Genomic DNA, 20,502 nt, shown 5'->3' on the forward strand with positions numbered 1-20,502 from the left:
CAGATAGTTTGGAGAGCAAGGCAGAATGCTAGACTGTATCAAATGCACGTGATATGTCCAGAGAGACAGCCGTGATCTCATGCCTGACTTTGTGGGCCTCCATGCATTGTTGGGTGAGTGGAAGCAGTATGTTCAAGGTGGAGTTACCCAGTCTGAAACCAAATTGGTGATCTGAAATAAGGTTGTTTTGAAAAGGAAGGATTTCATATCCACTGGGTTGATGGGTTCCATGATCTTGCTGATTATTGGAAGTAAGCGAATCGGTCTGTAGTTAAGGGGATCTGTTTTTGCATGTATTTTTTTTTATGTAATGCAGTGATGTTGGCAGATTTCCAAGCAGATGAAAGATGACCAAGCACAAATGACAGGGTGAAAAGGGCAGAGGATGTGCAAGAGCAGCAGAGCAGGTTTTTAGGCCACACAAGCTGATGCAGTCTGGTCCAGCAGCAGAGTCAGAGTTGAGGCTTGAAAGCACCTTCTCCACCTTCTCAGATACAAAAGACACAGAGTCCAGGAACAGTTGGGTATGACAGGGAAGGATGAGTACAGAAAGTGAGGGGATCGGGACGCGATTAGGAAGCAAACACTGAATTGAGGCATTCGCCTTCTCATGAGTGGAGTCGGCTGTGGTGACATTTGAAGAGAGGGAAGAGACGTAAGGGAAGCATACTCCAGAGACAGACTAAGCCTAATTTAACCCAAATCAGAGATACAGTAGTTGAAATAAAGCGCTGGAAATCTAGCAGGCAGGTGAACATGATGGACTTCGAGAGTAATTGTTAAATAAATAATGGACAGACGGGACGAGAAAACGAAAACGGAACAGATCCTTGGTATAGTTGCACTGAAACTGAGAACAGTATGTATCACATGTACATAAAACGGTAAAAAAGATACTTGTCTTCACAACAGTTCTCCTGGAAGACAAAAGCCTCCATGAGGCTGACTTCACAGGATTGCTTCATCTTGAGTACCCTTCACTAGACTGGTGCACGGGAAATTCCAGCAATTCCCGTAAAGTCTGAGCTGATTTGGCAAAGGCCTCTAATTGGACAAATTGACGTTCAGGACTCTTCGCATCGATAATGAAATGGGAGTTGGAGATGGACGGTTGAGAAAAGCGAAGTTATGGATCACTGTTGACTAAATTTTGACACAACATTCAAGTAAATTGTATAACTGGAGCACTTCTGCATCATTAATGTCACCTTGCAAAAAGAAAAATGTTTTTGCTTTGTTTTTTTCCATCAAAAAGTTGCCAGTCTCACGTGAAAACTTGGCAGGTAAAAAGACCGGAAACTGGCACCTAAATACTTCCGTGATTAACCATGCATCTCCAAGTTGAACATAAGCTCATTCAAGGTACAAAAAAAATACGTATATAGTTATGGTTAAATTAGATGTAAAAATGTGAGTCATATCAGATGTGTACGTATAGTCAAACTACGCTTAGACTGCAATATTAAAGTAGGAACCTGGAGACACGATATTAAAATTGGCATGCACACACACACACGCACAAACAAACTCTCTCCTGTTCCAAAGGGTGACACTAACAATACAAGTTCAGCTTTTATTCTGCTCCTCAAACCCCGAGACCTCCCTGAATTTGGTGCGATTTACATACCTCATCACATCATTCATTCTTTATTCAATACTCATGTGCTTGAAGCTCGACTTTTATTCAATACTTGTGAAGCATGACTTCATGAGTAGCAATGTGAATGCTCATTTTGTTTGAATGCATTATCCTCATGGAAATTTCTCAAGCACATCCTGAGTCGATTAACCACATAACTATTATTTCTGAGTAATTGCCAGCAGGAGTGCCTTGAATTTAGATTAGATTGGTAGTAAAACAAACACAATATAAACAATATTTCTCAATAAACGTCATATATATATATATATATATATATATATATATATATATATATATATATATATATACATATACATATACATATATATATATACATATACATATACATATACATATACATATATATATATATATATATATATACATATACATATACATATATATATATATATATACATATACATATACATATACATATACATATATATATATATATATATACATATACATATACATATATATATATATACAAATACATATACATATATATATATACATATACATATACATATATATACATATATATATATATACATATACATATACATATATATATACATATACATATACATATATATATATATATATATATATATATATATATATATATATACATATATATATATATATATACATATATTTATACACATATATATATACATATATATATACATATATACATATATATATACATATATACACATATACATATATATATACATATACATATATATATATATATACATATACATATACATATATACATATACATATACATTATATACATATATATATATATATATACATATATATAAAACACGACGGTGTCTATCTGTTTGGCTTTTTATCTCCTTTCTCTCAGCAGTTCATACATTGTCACCAAACTTAAAATAATTAACAATGTCTTACAATCCTGTTTACAGCATCAAAATTTACTTCCAAATTTTATTCCGTTCAGCCAGTCAAAAGTGGAATTTTCTCAAAGCATTCAGCATGCTGGATGACATCACGGCTTTCCGGTGGGTGGCGTTTCAAACCCAATCACAAAGGGATTGTTGTCGTTTTTGTTCTATGGCCCTCCCAACTGACCAATACCCAAACTAAGCCAATCAGATAATTATTGACAGGTATATCTGCTCATTCATCGATATATTAAAGTTGCCGGATTTCTCAGTCAGTCTGTCTGTCTGTCTATCTATCCGTTCCTCTGCTACGCTCTTTTCGCTGGGACGTCATTATGGCCTTATGGCTAGCGTTAGGTTAGACCTCTACGGACGTGCACGTCATCCCGGCATCCAGCATTCAACCCGTCCCATCGCTTTGCTGATGGCAGTTGAACAGCATAACCCATATATCCGACTATCTTATTATCTGATATCCATACACGATGGGCTGAATATGCCAGACACTGGGCGTTGGGATAATGGATTTATTTAGTAAAATGGCTGTGTAGTAAAACGGCTTAAGGACTGAGACATCATGAAGGCATTACGTCTAACGCTAGGCTCGGTCTGTCCAGAAGTGTATTATTCATGACTGAATGAGAAGCGGTGTATTATTTAAGAAATGACTTCTGATAACTGCTAACAAGCTGTAACTAATTAGCCTACGTTCTTAATAATATCGTTGTCGTAGTAAACAAAATGTTTTTGGAACAAAAAAATGTTTCAAATATTGACAGTCAAACTGTATTCCTGCACTGTAACATGTATGTTATGTTGTTCAACTATCGTCAGCGAAGCAACGAGTTCAATGCTAGTAAATAATAAAAAAATACGCTAATTGTGACATAAATTTATGATTATGTCCAAGCAATAAATATATGGGACAGAGGGGAGAGAGAGAGAGAGAGAGAGAAAGAAAGAAAGAAAGAAAGAAAGAAAGAAAGAAAGAAAGAAAGAAAGAAAGAAAGAAAGAGAAAGAAAGAGAGAAAGAAAGAGAGAAAGAAAGAGAGAAAGAAAGAAAGAAAGAAAGAAAGAAAGAGAGAAAGAAAGAGAGAAAGAAAGAGAGAGAGAGAGAGAGAGAGAGAGAGAGAGAGAGAGAGAGAGAGAGAGAGAGAGAGAGAGAGAGAGAGAGAGAGAGAGAGAGAGAGAGAGAGAGAGAGAGAGAGAGAGGCAGGGAGGGAAGAGAGAGAGGAGGCAGGGAGGAGAGAGAGAGGAGGCAGGGAGGAGAGAGAGAGGAGGCAGGGAGGGAAGAGAGAGGAGGCAGGGAGGGAAGAGAGAGGATGCAGGGAGGGAAGAGAGAGGAGGCAGGGAGGGAAGAGAGAGGAGGCAGGGAGGGAAGAGAGAGGAGGCAGGGAGGGAAGAGAGAAGAGGCAGGGAGGGAAGAGAGAGGAGGCAGGGAGGGAAGAGAGAGGATGCAGGGAGGGAAGAGAGAGGAGGCAGGGAGGGAAGAGAGAGGAGGCAGGGAGGGAAGAGAGAGGAGGCAGGGAGGGAAGAGAGAGGAGGCAGGGAGGGAAGAGAGTGGAGGCAGGGAGGGAGGAGAGCTGTGGCAGGGAGGGAAGAGAGCTGAGGCAGGGAGGGAAGAGAGCTGAGGCAGGGAGGGAAGAGAGCTGAGGCAGGGAGGGAAGAGAGAAGAGGCAGGGAGGGAAGAGAGAAGAGGCAGGGAGGGAAAGAGAGAAGAGGCAGGGAGGGAAAGAGAGAAGAGGCAGGGAGGGAAAGAGAGAAGAGGCAGGGAGGGAAGAGAGAAGAGAGAAGAGGCAGGGGGGGGAAGAGAGAGGAGGCAGGGAGGGAAGAGAGAAGAGGCAGGGAGGGAAGAGAGAAGAGGCAGGGAGGGAAGAGAGAAGAGGCAGGGAGGGAAGAGAGAAGAGGCAGGGAGGGAAGAGAGAAGAGACAGGGAGGGAAGAGAGAAGAGGCAGGGAGGGAAGAGAGACGGGGCAGGGAGGGAAGAGAGACGGGGCAGGGAGGGAAGAGAGAAGAGGCAGGGAGGGAAGAGAGAAGAGGCAGTGAGGGAAGAGAGAAGAGGCAGGGAGGGAAGAGAGAAGAGGCGGGGAGGGAAGAGAGGAGGCAGGGAGGGGAGAGAGAGGATGCAAGGAGGGGAGAGAGAGGAGGCAGGGAGGGAAGAGAGAGGAGGAAGGGAGCGAAGAGAGACGGGGCAGGGAGCGAAGAGAGACGGGGCAGGGAGCGAAGAGAGACGGGGCAGGGAGCGAAGAGAGACGGGGCAGGGAGCGAAGAGAGACGGGGCAGGGAGCGAAGAGAGACGGGGCAGGGAGCGAAGAGAGACGGGGCAGGGAGCGAAGAGAGACGGGGCAGGGAGCGAAGAGAGACGGGGCAGGGAGGGAAGAGAGACGGGGCAGGGAGGGAAGAGAGCCGGGGCAGGGAGGGAAGAGAGACGGGGCAGGGAGGGAAGAGAGCCGGGGCAGGGAGGGAAGAGAGACGGGGCAGGGAGGGAAGAGAGACGGGGAAGGGAGGGAAGAGAGACGAAGCAGGGAGGGAAGAGAGACGAAGCAGGGAGGGAAGAGAGACGAAGCAGGGAGCGAAGAGAGACGAAGCAGGGAGCGAAGAGAGACGAAGCAGGGAGGGAAGAGAGACGAAGCAGGGAGGGAAGAGAGACGAAGCAGGGAGGGAAGAGAGACGAAGCAGGGAGGGAAGAGAGACGAAGCAGGGAGGGAAGAGAGACGAAGCAGTGAGGGAAGAGAGACGAAGCAGTGAGGGAAGAGAGACGAAGCAGGGAGGGAAGAGAGACGAAGCAGGGAGGGAAGAGAGACGAAGCAGGGAGGGAAGAGAGACGAAGCAGGGAGGGAAGAGAGACGAAGCAGGGAGGGAAGAGAGACGAAGCAGGGAGCGAAGAGGGACGAAGCAGGGAGGGCAGAGAGACGAAGCAGGGAGGGAAGAGAGACGAAGCAGGGAGGGAAGAGAGACGAAGCAGGGAGGGGAGAGAGACGAAGCAGGGTGGGAAGAGAGACGAAGCAGGGAGGGAAGAGAGACGAAGCAGGGAGGGAAGAGAGACGAAGCAGTGAGGGAAGAGAGACGAAGCAGTGAGGGAAGAGAGACGAAGCAGGGAGGGAAGAGAGACGAAGCAGGGAGGGAAGAGAGACGAAGCAGGGAGGGAAGAGAGACGAAGCAGGGAGGGAAGAGAGACGAAGCAGGGAGGGAAGAGAGACGAAGCAGGGAGGGAAGAGAGACGAAGCAGGGAGGGAAGAGAGACGAAGCAGGGAGGGAAGAGAGACGAAGCAGGGAGGGAAGAGAGACGAAGCAGGGAGGGAAGAGAGACGAAGCAGGGAGGGAAGAGAGACGAAGCAGGGAGGGAAGAGAGACGAAGCAGGGAGGGAAGAGAAACGAAGCAGGGAGGGAAGAGAAACGAAGCAGGGAGGGAAGAGAGACGAAGCAGGGAGGGAAGAGAGACGAAGCAGGGAGGGAAGAGAGACGAAGCAGGGAGGGAAGAGAGACGAAGCAGGGAGGGAAGAGAGACAAAGCAGGGAGGGAAGAGAGACGAAGCAGGGAGGGAAGAGAGACGAAGCAGGGAGGGAGGAGAGACGAAGCAGGGAGGGAGGAGAGACGAAGCAGGGAGGGGAGAAGAAAGAGGACAGAGAAAAGGGAGAGAGGGAAGGTGGGGAGAGGAGAGGCCGAAGGGAGAAGGGGGGAAGAGCGAGGAATGTGTGCGGGGGGGGGGGAAGTGGGAGAGTGATGCCTCATCAAATGTTGCTATGCACTGCAGGAAGGAGGGGTATGAAGAGGGGATGAAAGAGTGTGGGGGGAGGGGAGGAGGAAAAAAAAAGAGATAAAGGTGAGGGTTGGAGGTGGCATTAATAAAGAGAAATGATGTTATGCTTCATGACCAAACACACACACACACACACACACACACACACACACACACACACACACACACACACACACACACACACACACACACACACACACACACACACACACACACACACACAAAACAACTCATATCAGAACAGCTATACACATGACGACACAGCAGAGTTTATAATGTAATCATCTGGCACATCTATAAAAACTTTGATATCCCAGTTCCAGAAAATTTGTGGGAACATAAACCAAAAGCAATCACTGAAAACATGGAAGTCCCACTCACATACAACCTAATGATCTCATCGAACGTGAACATCGAGAACAAAGCGTTGCAACCAAATATCAGGTTTCGGTACAACAAAAAAAAAAAAAGAGAAGAAGGCATTGCTGATTGAGGTGTTAACACCAGTGATTTTTGACTAAACAATGCAGAAATGTCATAATTGCATAAGAAGAACACTACATCTGAACAGTATGAAAATTTTTGTGGGTCATGTTGGGATAAAATGATCCACAGAAAAAAAATTTTTGAAGACGTCATCAGTCGCGTGATTCAGCAGCCATATTATTTTGTTGTTTTTTAACCTTCAAAAATCTTCTCTGAAGTGGCCGAACAGATTGAGGTGAAACTTTACACATATGACCGCCTCTCCATGTAGTCCAGTCAAATTAGTATCTTCACCGACCACTAATTTCAAAATAATAATTTCCACTGCAGTGCATTTCCGTAAGACCCCCTAATCACCATACTAAAAGTCCTAAAAAATCCAAGCATGGGAAAGTAGTGCAATTTGCATAATCTGAAAATTAGCTTCCGCCAGAAGAGAAAATTCATATTTTCGCTATAACTTTGCATCTAAGTATCCAATTGAAGCAAGTCAAGTGTCCAAACCCATGTTTTCAAGGTCATTGAACATGATAGGCACATTTGCAAATTAATATTTTGAATATAATTTGCATATTATGCAAATTATTTTCAGGAATTAGAGAAATTTCTAATTTTCACTATTATTTTCCATATAAGGAACAAGTATCCAAACCCATATTATGAATATAACTTGCATAAATATGCATATTAGCTTTTAGCAATTAGAGAAAATCAAGTGTCAGATGACTTGAAATTTGAAAGTTTTGATGTTGATCCTTCCCACTTTTATGATGTCATCCGTTGTCACTGATACTCTCGGTACAGGTTTACCAAGCAGCTTTCCTGGTGTGAAAGTGGAAATAATCCCCATTCCATGGAATGTTCCAAAGCCATCAAGAGTTCTTATATTGTGATCAACATTGTCACCAACTTGCTGAGTCAACTTTCCAGATACAGGCTCAGGCAACTCTGCCCCTTGTGTAAGAGCGGCACTTTTCTCAAACTTCCGCACTTCAGAATAGGAACAACTGAAGCCGTGTTTATGAAGAGTATCTACGATGAACCGTGATGAAAACTGACGAGGCATTTCAGTTGCTAGTCCAAATTGCAATGGGGCGAGAATGACTCTTGGCCTTGTTGCTTGCAATATAGCTTGTCCAATTGATGCTACCTTCAGATCAGTGTTTTTAACCAATGAACAAACCTTGCAACAACATCAGTAATGACTGTGGAATGAACTGCACAGCTGCTTCTGTTGATTACATCTGTTCTCTGGTTGGAAATACATCATTAGAAGAGTCAACTGCCTTTATGTCACTCTTGATAAGCTTGGCAACTGTGTTTATCATTTGTATTTTCTCAATATTGGGGTCCTCTTTCTTCTGTTCCTTGTAAAAGTCATGGAGAATATTTGCTGCTGTTCGTCTAAAAGTTACAACATTTGGCTTCCCATTCAGCTCGGTTATTATGATAGTCACCAAAATGTTCCATGAGTTTACTCTTCATACGTGTAAAGCCATTAGCTGCAATCTCTGAACCCAAAAGACCTGTCTCCATTTTCTCAATCAAGTCTGTTATTGTAATCTGTTTATCATCATTTTCCTCCAGGTACTTTGCAACCAACAGGAATGCTTCATATATTTATGCTTCTTTGGGTGTGCCAAGCCTTTGTTTCTTTGCAACACTACCTAGTCCAGAGGAATGTTGCTGTGGAACCTGCTTCCCAGTCCTGAAGTTGACATTACAGCTTTGATGGTGAACTGCATCGGCTGCGATTATGTCATGAGCATATGCAATTCTGCCAAAAACTAACGTAGACCATTCATCTTTCCTTTGTGCACATGAATGCAAGACAATATTTTGGAATGATGTGGTTCTTACAGGAGAGACATCCATGCCATCAAGCTTTTTCTCATTTTAAGTAGCTGGTTCACCGCAAAACAAACAGTGCTTGTCCAAACTGAATGTTGGCGTTTCTGAACGAAGGATACAAGGTGAGGGCTGATCTTGTTCAGTTACCTTTTCCTGTGCCTTTGCAATCGTCTGTGGATGAATGAAAACCCGTTGGCATTCTGTGTGTACTCGGTGACCTTTATGAGTTCTTATACTACTTCCTTGCTGCTCACTGGCCCTGTTGATACTCTCGCTCCCCTTTTCTCACAGGATTGCAGTATCCTGACCATCTTCTAAACTCTGAAACTAAACTCTTCTAAACAGTACTTCGATACAAAGTTTTAGTGAAAATGAATTTTCTGTTATGATAGAAGCAAATATGCAAATTATATTTTAAAATATTAATTTGCAAGTGTGCCTATCATGTTCACTGACCTTCAAAACATGTGTTTGGACACTTGATTTGCTTCAATTAGGTTCTTAGATGCAAAGTTATAGTGAAAATATGAATTTTCTCTTTTGGTGGAAGGCAATTTGCATATTATGCAAATTAGACCACTTTCCCATGCGAGGATTTTTTTCGGACTTTTAGTATGGTGATTGGGAGTCTTACTGAAATGCACTGCAGTGGAAACAATTCTTTTGCAATTAGTGGTGGGTTACCCCCTCAAATTTGCTACATTGATTGGACAAATGAGGAACAAAAGGTTCACACACATGACGTCATGGGTCACATAGTTTTGCAGCCATATTGAATTTACCGGAAAACCTATAAAAATCTTCTTCTCCAGAACGGCTGTACAGATCTTGGGGAAACTTCACATAAATGTACGCCAAGCCTTGGTTGCACACATTTTTTAAGGAATGGTTGATGTCACATGGTTTGGCAGCCATATTGGATTGAAGAAAATATTAAATAATGTTTTCTCTGGAACCGCTTCATCAATCGACATGAAACTTCACAATTATGATCTAGTCGTGTTGGGGAATATATGCTTTAAGTTTCAACTTGATCGGACACATGGTCTGACAGCCAGAATTAATTTTTTTGATGTGGGATCTATTTTATATTTTTATTATTTTTTTTTTTTTGAAAAAGGCTCACTTGGCTGTGCCTGGATGTGTTTGAGGGTCGAGGAGGAGCAGCTGAAATGTGAATTCTATCGAGGTTCCTCCTGATGACTTCATCTTTGATTTTTGCTTGTTCTGGTTCCTTCTGATGACTCCAATGCAGGACTGTACCTCGTTGGTTTTCCATTTGATTTGAATTTAATTTATTTTAATCCCATTCTGAATTCAATTGAATAATAATGAAAAACGTCACTGGTCAGAGTCAGGTGTCCGATCAAAGCAGGGTTTCATCAAAACGGGACATCTTGATACCCGGTCATCTCCTTCAGCAGTTATAAAGTGGCAGTTCCAATTATGTCACTTATTAATTACGTAACACACGAATACACAAAATACACCACACAAAAGAACTTCCGACGAGGGTCTGCAATCTCCAATTGGTCTTTCGAGTTTTTATTTGTATTTATCTATGCCGAAGTGATGGGTCGCATAATGAAAGAACAAAAAGGGGAAACATCATGGAAAATAAAATTTCACATTTTTCATCGAGCTAGCCACCATTCCCATCTTCACAAGGAGATGGGGATGGGCCAGGCAGAGGCCCCTGAAGTTCCAGCGGAAAGTGGATGCAGCGACACGCTGCTCTGGCGCATGCTCCCATACCTTACCTGACCGAGCCACCGCCTGTTGCATGTGCAAATATGAAATAAAGCCACGAACGCTGCCATCTCCTGCCATTTATGAGCATTGCACTGCACCCAGTAATTCGTGGTTTTGACGAACATGCATTCAATAATATGAGAAAGGAAAGTGGAACAAAACAAAAACAAAACTTAATCATTAAGAAATCGTTGCAGCCTGTTCCAAATCAACGAATGCTTGAGCAGGCCAAAAACCATGGCGGCATCAGACCCCAGCTTGGTTATTTAGGATACGCCTTAAGACCCTGTACACCTCACCAAACGTCGCAATACACTCTGGAAGGGGAGGGGGGAGTGGGAGCGAGGAGGGGAGAAGAGGAGGGGAGCGTGAGAAAAGGGGAAGAGGGAAGCGTGAGGGGAGGGGAAGAGGGCAGCGTGAGGGGAGGGGAAGAGGGCAGCGTGAGGGGAGGGGAAGAGGGCAGCGTGAGGGGAGGGGAAGAGGGCAGCGTGAGGGGAGGGGAAGAGGCAGCGTGAGGGGAGGGGAAGAGGGCAGCGTGAGGGGAGGGGAAGAGGGCAGCGTGAGGGGAGGGGAAGAGGGCAGCGTGAGGGGAGGGAAGAGGGCAGCGTGAGGGGAGGGGGAAGAGGGCAGCGTGAGGGGAGGGGAAGAGGGCAGCGTGAGGGGAGGGGAAGAGGGCAGCGTGAGGGGAGGGGAAGAGGGCAGCGTGAGGGGAGGGGAAGAGGGCAGCGTGAGGGGAGGGGAAGAGGGCAGCGTGAGGGGAGGGGAAGAGGGCAGCGTGAGGGGAGGGGAAGAGGGCAGCGTGAGGGGAGGGGAAGAGGGCAGCGTGAGGGGAGGGGAAGAGGGCAGCGTGAGGGGAGGGGAAGAGGGCAGCGTGAGGGAGGGGAAGAGGGCAGCGTGAGGGGAGGGGAAGAGGGCAGCGTGAGGGGAGGGGAAGAGGGCAGCGTGAGGGGAGGGGAAGAGGGCAGCGTGAGGGGAGGGGAAGAGGGCAGCGTGAGGGGAGGGGAAGAGGGCAGCGTGAGGGGAGGCGAAGAGGGCAGCGTGAGGGGAGGCGAAGAGGGCAGCGTGAGGGGAGGCGAAGAGGGCAGCGTGAGGGGAGGCGAAGAGGGCAGCGTGAGGGGAGCAAGAGGGCAGCGTGAGGGAGGCGAAGAGGGCAGCGTGAGGGGAGGCTAAGAGGGCAGCGTGAGGGGAGGCGAAGAGGGCAGCGTGAGGGAGGCGAAGAGGGCAGCGTGAGGGGAGCGAAGAGGCAGCGTGAGGGGAGGCGAAGAGGGCAGCGTGAGGGAGGCGAAGAGGGCAGCGTGAGGGGGAGGCGAAGAGGAAGCGTGAGGGGAGGGGAAGAGGGAAGCGTGAGGGGAGGCGAAGAGGGAAGCGTGAGGGGAGGGGAAGAGGGAAGCGTGAGGGGAGGGGAAGAGGGAAGCGTGAGGGGAGGGGAGAGAGAGAGAGACACACAGACACACAGACACACAGACACACAGACACACAGATACACAGATACACAGATACACAGACAGACAGACACACAGACAGACAGACAGACAGACAGACAGACAGACAGACAGACAGACAGACAGAGACAGACACACACACGATTACAGTTTAGCTCAAAGATGTTTCTCTTACTCAGTTCATTGGGCTGTCCTTCACATTTCAAGATCATGCCAGCCTTGGTCACTTCAGTCACAAAAAGCGAGCCACCTGTCATTCCATCATTCCTGGCACCATTTGGAGCTTTGGTTTTCTTCAGGCCTAAAATGGTTAGACAAGTCAAGTGATGAGAGATGTGCATATGCAGTGAGTATGGAGATACCCTGTATAATTGGTAACACTCCACGATTCATGAGCAACATGGTTAAATCCATGCGGATGAAAGGCAATAGCAATTATTCAATATTGAGGAATTTTATAGACACTGCATATCTCCCTCTATCACTTTTAGTAAAAATGCAGCATAGCAACGATATGTTTGATAATAATACTATTTAAGGGGAATGGTATGGGCCAACTTGAAAATAATGTATGGACACTCTCAGCATGAAGATTATTCTCGTATTCAAAAGGAAATCCGACCTATGTTTAATGGGAGAAGGAAACAACCCCATTGTGATGGCAGTGATGGTGAGACGTGAAAGAATGAATCGCCTTAAATGAGTTTTCAAGCTGCTCGGTTTGACTGCATGGCCCGATTCAAACTTATCTGGGTGAATATTTCTGATGTACTCGTGTGGTTTACTCTAAATCTGATACCTGTCTATACAACCTTAATAACCGACTAGCATGGCACATGGTGGAATGTATACCGGCGCAAGGCTAAACAGTTTACGTTTTGTATCCCACTGCTGTGCCAGACCTGCACCAGACCTTAACCAAAATCTAACCGGCTTGTTCTCGTAACCGAACCAACTCATCCACAATGTTTTGTCATAACTTGTCCACAACATTTTGAAATATCGTGCTATATATTGTTTTTGGCCCCGTCTCTCAATGGTGAAGAATCACTTTCAGATTTTTTTTTTTTTTAACTCTTGCATCCGGATCCGGATCCGGATCTTCACCAAAATAGAATCGAATCTTCCTTGTCACACATGCAATATATCCACCAAGTTTTGTCTGAATCCATCGATAACTTTTTGAGATATTGTGCTATATATTGCTTTTGACCCCATTTCTCATTGGTGAAGAAACACTTAAAAATAGCCCCAAGGGAGACTGACGGTTATTTCTCCAACAGGTAGGGTGAAAATGAGGGGTTATGGGTCTGGGGTAATGGCCCTACTTCATGAAGTGGTCATGGAGAGCACATCTTAAGTTCACGGCATGGTCCTTATGTTTCATGAAGAGTTTGGTCTGCATCCGGTCGTCGGTTTCTGAGAAGATATTTAAATTAATTACCTGAATTTGAGGTGAAACCCCCTTTTTCAGCCTCTTATAGGGGCGGATCCATATGGGGAGCACAACCCCATTAGACCTCACTGTTCTGATGTATCGTACCAAATTTGGTCCATATCAGTCATGTAATTTGTGAGGAAAATGTTCCAGTGAATATGAGGGTTTCGTGGAGGGAGGCCGTGGCCACCTTTCCAGGGGAGATACGGCCATGGGGAACACAACACAACCTAAGGTAAGGGTACAGTCATGATGCCACATGGCCAGTTTGGTCTGGATCCGGTTGTCAGTTTCTGAGAACATTTTCTCATGAAATACCAATATTTGGGGTAAAAACCCCCTTTTACCCTCTTGGGCAGATCCGGATGGGGAGCACAATCCCATAAGAACTTGATGTCCTGATGCATTGTTTGAAATTTGGGCCATATCGCTCAAGTAGTTGTGGAGATGTTTTTGTAAAAATGAGGGATTCAGGGAGGGAGTGGGGCCGTGGAACCTTTCCGGGGGGAAATGACTATGAGTTGCACAACATAAGGTTAGAGCATGGTACCGATGGCTCATGGCGAGTGTGGTCTGGATCTGTTCTGGCAGTTTCTGAGAAGAAAATTTTTGAATAAAATCCCAATATTTAGCGCAAAACCCACCTTTTACACCCCTTCTCAAGGGCACATCCGGATGGGGAGCACAACCCCACGAGACCTTGCTGTCCTGATGCATTGTACCAAATTTGGTCCATATCGGTCAGGAAGTTTGCCAGAAGATGTTTTCGTCAAAAGTTAACAAAAGCATGTATGGCCCAATGCTAGGACCCACTCCATGAGCTTATTTCTGAGATATTTTCGACTTGCAGATAAATTCTAGTGTCCGGATAAGGCTCTGTCCATCTATTGGGACCATTCTCTGTGCAGAGCGCCGGTGCTGCCAAAACAGTCTTCTAGGCTATTGGGCACAATCCTGGACGGACACCATCGCCACTCCGGCGCAGGACACTCAAATGGCTCAATCATCCCAGCAAGCTGATCCTCATTTTGCCGACCTTGGAAGGATGACAGGCCGAGTCATCCCCAACTGGTATTAATTCAATGGTTGAGCAGGATATGGATATTCACCAAGATCTAATCGAGTCATCCGTGTCACAAACCCAACCTGTCCACCAAATTTTGTCCAAATCCGTCCACAACTTTTTGAGATATCCTGCTCACATAAAAACAGGCAGACAGACAGACAACCAAAAAGACGAGAGTGAAAACATAACCTCTGTCCACCTTCGGTGGTGGAGGTAATTACAAAATGGAGTATTGAGGCCAAGCGCTACAATCTTATCTCTCAGAATCTAAACATTTTATAAGCAGGCCACCACGTTCTTTATAATCAAATCAAGTGAAGGGTTAATGCCTGAAATGTCAGCTTCCATTGACTTCCAATGGCGGTTAGCTTCCAACTTCAATCAATGTTCTGTTGATTCCATCCAATGTCGAACCTGCCCGCCGACACAGATCGACAGCTTCTTTCACCAGCAAGACGAGTTCTTCATTCTAATATTTTTGAGGGCTGACAGGATAGTTCAGAGCTAGCACACTCACCTTCTGCTGTTTAGCCTGGGTTTGATGCCTGACCTGACAATAAACTGCCAACCTGGTGCTGCACAGACGTGGCATTACATCACTGACTGCACTATCAGTCAGATGGGATGTTGGGGACCCTCTGGAGCCCTCTACTAGCTTTGCTGCTGCTGATGAAGATTAAGGATTGAACAGTATCTTTCACAAAGAGTTGGCAATTGTCGTTGGCATCCTGGTCGAATCCTAAATCCATGACCTGACTACTGCTGCTGGGAAAGTACAGCTTGGAATAGAAGGGGAAGATACAGCCACTGAAGGTACACCTACCTTCCCTGTACATCTTGCTGCCGGGAAGGTACAACTTGGAAAAGATATTATGTAAAGGATTAATGCTGTATTATTTTTGTTCTGGTGACGTTCTGGATATTTTTGGATAATTCTGGTGAAGCAGTTCTTTAAAACAACATACAATCGCCTCCTGGAAAGCAAATCTAACTGAAGGCAACCTCAGATCATTCCACAAAAGCCGCAACAAGTGTGTCTACTCTCAGGAGAGCCAGACAACAACATCTGTCCAATCTCAAGAATGAGCTTTCAAACTTGTCTCCCCCTTCAAAAACCTGGTGGTGCCTTGTCAAGTCCGTCTCTGGTGTATGCTCCCCTTCACCCCTTCCCTCACTTTAAATGGCATCACAGCAGACTCCACTTGGGAGAAGGCCGAATGCCTCAATTCTGTGTTTGCTTCAAAATTTTGTGTCTGTATCTCCATCTCTCTACCCTTCCCAGTCATACCCAACTGCTCCAGAATAGTGTCTTTTGCACCTGAGAAGTTGGGAAAGTTTCTGGCAAACCTCGACTCTGACTCTGCAACTGGACTGGATGGCATCAGCTCACCTGTCCTAAAAATCTGCTTTGATGCTCTTGCACTTCCTCTCTCTGCCATTTTCACCCTGTCATTTATCATAGGTTATCAGCTGTCTGCTTGGAAATCAGCCAACATCACAGCATTACTTAAAAAAGGTGCAAAAAGGGATCCCTCTAATTACAGAACAATTAGCTTACTTCCAATTATCAGCAAGGGCATGGAATCGATCATCACAGATGATATAAAATCATTCTTTTTCTCCAACAGCCTCATCTCAGATTGTCAATTCCAATTCAGACCTGGTCACTCTACCTTGGACATGCTGCTTCTCCTCTCCCAACAATGCACGGAGGCCCTCAATATCATTCATGAGATGATGGCTGTCTCTAGACAGAAAATCGAGCTTTCGATACAGTCTGGCAACCTGACGAGCTCTCCAAACTGTCTGCCAATGGACTCCATGGCCAACTCCAATCTAGGATTACTGACTTCCTCCACTCTCGTAGCTAACGCGTGGCTATCAAAGGAACCCTTTATTCTCCTCTCCCCGTCAAGGCTGGAGTACCCCAAAGCTTGGCCCATCTTATTCCGAACCGTCATCAATGATCTCAATGACTCTGAAAATCCTCTTTACCTCTGCTAATGACTCTCCACTCTGCCATGACATCCCTCATCTTCTGACAGATGGGCAAGCAGCCTCTTTCCTCTCCTCAGACCTTGACAAAAATCACAAACTGGTCAAATACTTGGAGAACATGTCTTTCAATCCTGAGCAATCACTCACTCACTCACTCACTCATACTTTCTGAAAAGACTGCTCTGCAAATTCTCTCACCTACTTTCTCATCAACCGCCTCAAAGAGGTTCAGTCACTCAAACTCTTAGGTCTCATTCTCAGCCATGATCTCTCTTTGGCAAACCACATTTCAAAATTGGCCTCCAAAGCCAGATACCGACTGGGCATCCCTCATCGTGAAAAGTCCTTCCTTGGCACACCTGAGTTCCTATCCAACAACAAGATTTTCATCCGCAGCTTGATGGAGTACGGCTCTCCCCTCTGGGCTGGCTCCCCTGCCTCACATCTTGCTCAGCTTGACACCATGGAAACAAAGGCTTTCAAGATTATTGGCATCTCCCACGATGAAGCCGAGTTTATGGGCCGATCACTTTGCCGTCGTCGACAAGTCGGTGGTCTCTGTTTTCTTCTGCCTCATTTCTAGTATTGCACCCTCTGCCCTGTCCGTGCCACGTCCCCCTCCCCCCAGGTATCTACAGGAAGCATGTGATCCACCAGCAACCCCTCCTAGTGAAACAGCCAAAATCCAAAACCATTGCTCACCTCCACTCAATTATTCCTCTCTTTTCCCACCTGTGGAACCACATTCCACACTCTCTTCGATCTCATTCTTTCCTCCGGGTCTTCAAGACGGCTGCTTACCACCATCTCAGATCATCTCCCATCCAAAGCCATGATCTTTTCTACCCTCGTTAACCCCACCCAAATCCCTCCTCCTTACAATTTTCATATTGTCCACCCCTTGCGTTCTCCCTTACCCCTCATCACTGCCTGCATCCCATATTTGTCCGTCTCCGTCTACCTTCTGCCTCCATCCTGGTATTTGCGTTTCCCCTTTCACCTGCTGTTCCATTTGTTAGGTTGTGTTCAGTGTGACCACTCCTTGGCTTTTTTCACAAGATCTTGGCTATTCATTGTTCATCTTGGTTTTCTTGGCGTATCAGTTTTCTATTGTCATCGCTTTTCCGAAACCTTGTGAATTCTTGGCTTTTTTCATTGGCTCACCTTGGCATTTATGAAAATGAGGAGTGGTCACACTGGTTGTGTTCTGTTCTGTGTCATTGCTCTTCCACGAGCCGAGACCAAGTATTTAAAATAAAATAAAAAGTCTACAAATTGGCTTCACAATAATCCAATATGTTCTAGACATTAAAAAAAAACCTCTGGTTTCAGACACAGTTTACCTTGACAGTATATTCAAAGAAAATTACTGACATTTAGATGCTGAACGATTCGTCTCCTCTTCAGATGGAAGGAAAGTTTTTCGTCGCCTGAGACCCGACATCTGCAAAAGAATGACCAAAGCAAATAAAAACAAAATCACTCGTGTTTTGCTCTTCCTCGTATAGCATAAGCTTTCCAAGAAAACATTCAAACAAAGACGAATACAAAGTTAATTTGGGCAATCAATTCCATGTTGCACCCCAATCGCAACCCTTCCGGAGAATCTGCCGCGTCCAGGTACAGTATATAGGGAAAGGTGAAAGTTCCTAAGTGGAAAAGACAAACACAGTCAGGTGTTAAACACAAGGACATTCATGTCCAGCAGATGGTTTGGTATTCCAATATGAATGCATTGCATCCCATCTGAGATAGAAAAGTAAAGAGCAAAGACTGAGAGAGCCTGTTAATCCTGGCTTTGAACTGGTGGGGAAAGCAGACAGCAAGTGGCTGTATAATTTAGCAATGTAAGGTCTGAGTAAACATGTAATGCTCTCATTTCACCATGAAACTAGAAGGGCACTCGGTAGAGCGCATACCTCCGCAACGTAATGCCTGATCCACGAGAACATATCGGGACCAATACATTTTTGAATTGTCATGCTATACAGTACTATATCGTTTTTAGCCCTATCTCTCAATGGTGAAGAATCACTTTAAAAATTCGAGTAGTCGGATCCGGATCTTCACCAAAATTGAATCAATTCTTCCTTGTCACACACCCAACGTGTGTCCACAAAGTTTCATCCGAATCGGTCCACAACTTTTTGAGATATCCTGAACGGCCACGCACTAGTTCATTCTAATTCTTGCTTTTTCTTCTCTTTCATCTCTTTTACTCGATATTCCTCAGTTTCATTATCTATCTCTCGAAGGAGAAGAGAATTCTTGCAGAAATTTTTATGTGAGGTTCATTTGGCTGTGCCTGGATTGGGTTTGAGGGTCTTGGGGCAGCGGCTGAAAACCGAATCATATCCCGGTTCCTCCTGATGACTCCCGCTTCGCTCTTTACTTCAGGTTCCTTCTTCTTGATCTTCCATTTCATTTGTCCATTCCTCACTCCGAAATGGTCTTCATCTTCGTGTCCCCCACAGAAAGTACCTCGGTAATGAAACTTGTTCTGTTCTCCTCCCTTATCCCATCCTCCAGTGAAATTAAATAAACTGAGAGATTATAGCGAACACAGTGAGCTTCATACTTAACGCGCACGTAAGAGAATAGGAAACAACAACAACAACACAATACCCCTGGCAATTTGGAATCAGTGTCGCTAGCTATGACCTTTTGCTTCCGGTTGTTGTTAAACGTTGTGCGGTGTATAAACACGATTGGGTTTTATTTCTATCTTGTGAATATTACTTGACGCGTGCACATGAGAGAATAGGAAACAACAAAAACAACACAATACCCTGGCAATTGTGAATCCATGTCGTTAGTTATGACCTTTTGCTTCCGGTTGTTGTTAAACGCTGTGCGGTGTATAAACACGATTGGGTTTTATTTTTATCTTGTGAATATTACTTAACGCGTGCACATGAGAGAATAGGAAACAACACAATACCCTGGCAATTGTGAATCCATGTCGTTAGTTATGACCTTTTGCTTCCGGTTGTTGTTAAACGCTGTGCGGTGTATAAACACGATTGGGTTTTATTTCTATCTTGTGAATATTACTTGACGCGTGCACACGAGAGAATAGGAAACAACACAATACCCTGGCAATTGTGAATCCATGTCGTTAGTTATGACCTTTTGCTTCCGGTTGTTGTTAAACGCTGTGCGGTGCATAAACACGATTGGGTTTTATTTCTATCTTGTGAATATTACTTGACGCGTGCACATGAGAGAATAGGAAACAACAAAAACAACACAATACCCTGGCAATTGTGAATCCGTGTTGTTGGCTATGACCATTTTGCTTCCGTTTTTGTTGTTTCTGTTTTTTTTATTTTTGTTTCCGGTTTTTTTCATGGGGAATGATGCATGCCGGGAGATCATGACCGGAAGTGTTTATTTATTTATTCAATTATTTTTCCCCAAAGTTAATTTTAATTAAGATATCTCCCGCATCATCAAAAAATATTTTTTAATCGTGATTTACATTATTTGTTCGCTGATCCCGAATCCAGGCCGAAGTAACCGGAAATTGCGTCAAAATCATCAGCTGTGCGGCGCTTACACGTACCACGGTATAGTTGGCAAGTATACAGTTGTGAACAAGTTATAGGTAGTCAGAAGCGAATGTAAGAATTCAACGTTCGCTTCTAAGCTTTGCCTATTCCATATGAGCAATGTGGTGCTATGGCGTAGGCATGATGGGCCAAGTGGCCTCTTCCTTGCTCACAGTTCCTTGGTGTAAATCATTAAATCACATCGCGCTGCCATTACAAGTCAAAAGTAAACAACAATCGATATACCCGACCACGCCACAGAGACAGTGTATTTATAGTGTACAATGGAGATTAACAATACCATGAAAAGCGACGTCCTCGGAGGGAACAGGAAAACCCAATGCGGTAAACAGCTTCCTGAGGTGAATCACCTGATCACGAACCGGAATTCCCGCCAATACCATGCGCATGCGCACTGTGCACCGCCTCAATTTATGTTCATGAAAGGACAGTTTGGGTAATTTCGCGGAATGGATTATACTTCATACATCGAGTATTTCTAAACTACTTTAGCAGTTTATCGCATGCGTTATCCTATCGATTATCCACACGTCACTCGTTGTTAAAGGTATCCGAATCGGTGAGGCCTTTCC

At 44.8% G+C, this 20,502-nt stretch overlaps 1 protein-coding gene across 6 annotated transcripts in view; it reads right to left on the reverse strand.

The window, feature by feature from the left end:
- Window positions 1–20,447, reverse strand: part of FANCD2 (FA complementation group D2) — a 273,881-nt gene extending 253,434 nt beyond the window's left edge. For 2 of the 6 annotated variants that reach the window (XM_085898105.1, XM_085898106.1), the window contains exons 1-2: window positions 17,733–17,808; window positions 12,032–12,157 (exon numbers count right to left, since the gene is read on the reverse strand). Coding sequence is in view for 3 of the 6 variants with exons in the window: in XM_085898104.1 (XP_085754230.1) it covers window positions 12,032–12,157; window positions 17,733–17,802; window positions 20,211–20,213 (199 nt within the window). In the remaining 3 variants the exon portion in view is untranslated. Of the gene's footprint in view, window positions 1–12,031; window positions 12,158–17,732; window positions 17,809–20,210 lie in introns of those variants that run through there. The other 4 variants (XR_015062404.1, XM_085898104.1, XM_085898101.1 and 1 more) reach the window with 4 other exon arrangements.
- Window positions 20,448–20,502: the final 55 nt, after the last annotated feature.

Source organism: Eptatretus burgeri, chromosome 10 (assembly GCF_056783735.1).
Source record: "Eptatretus burgeri isolate ZD-2024b chromosome 10, Ebu_testis_v1, whole genome shotgun sequence".
Lineage (NCBI taxonomy): Eukaryota > Metazoa > Chordata > Myxini > Myxiniformes > Myxinidae > Eptatretus > Eptatretus burgeri.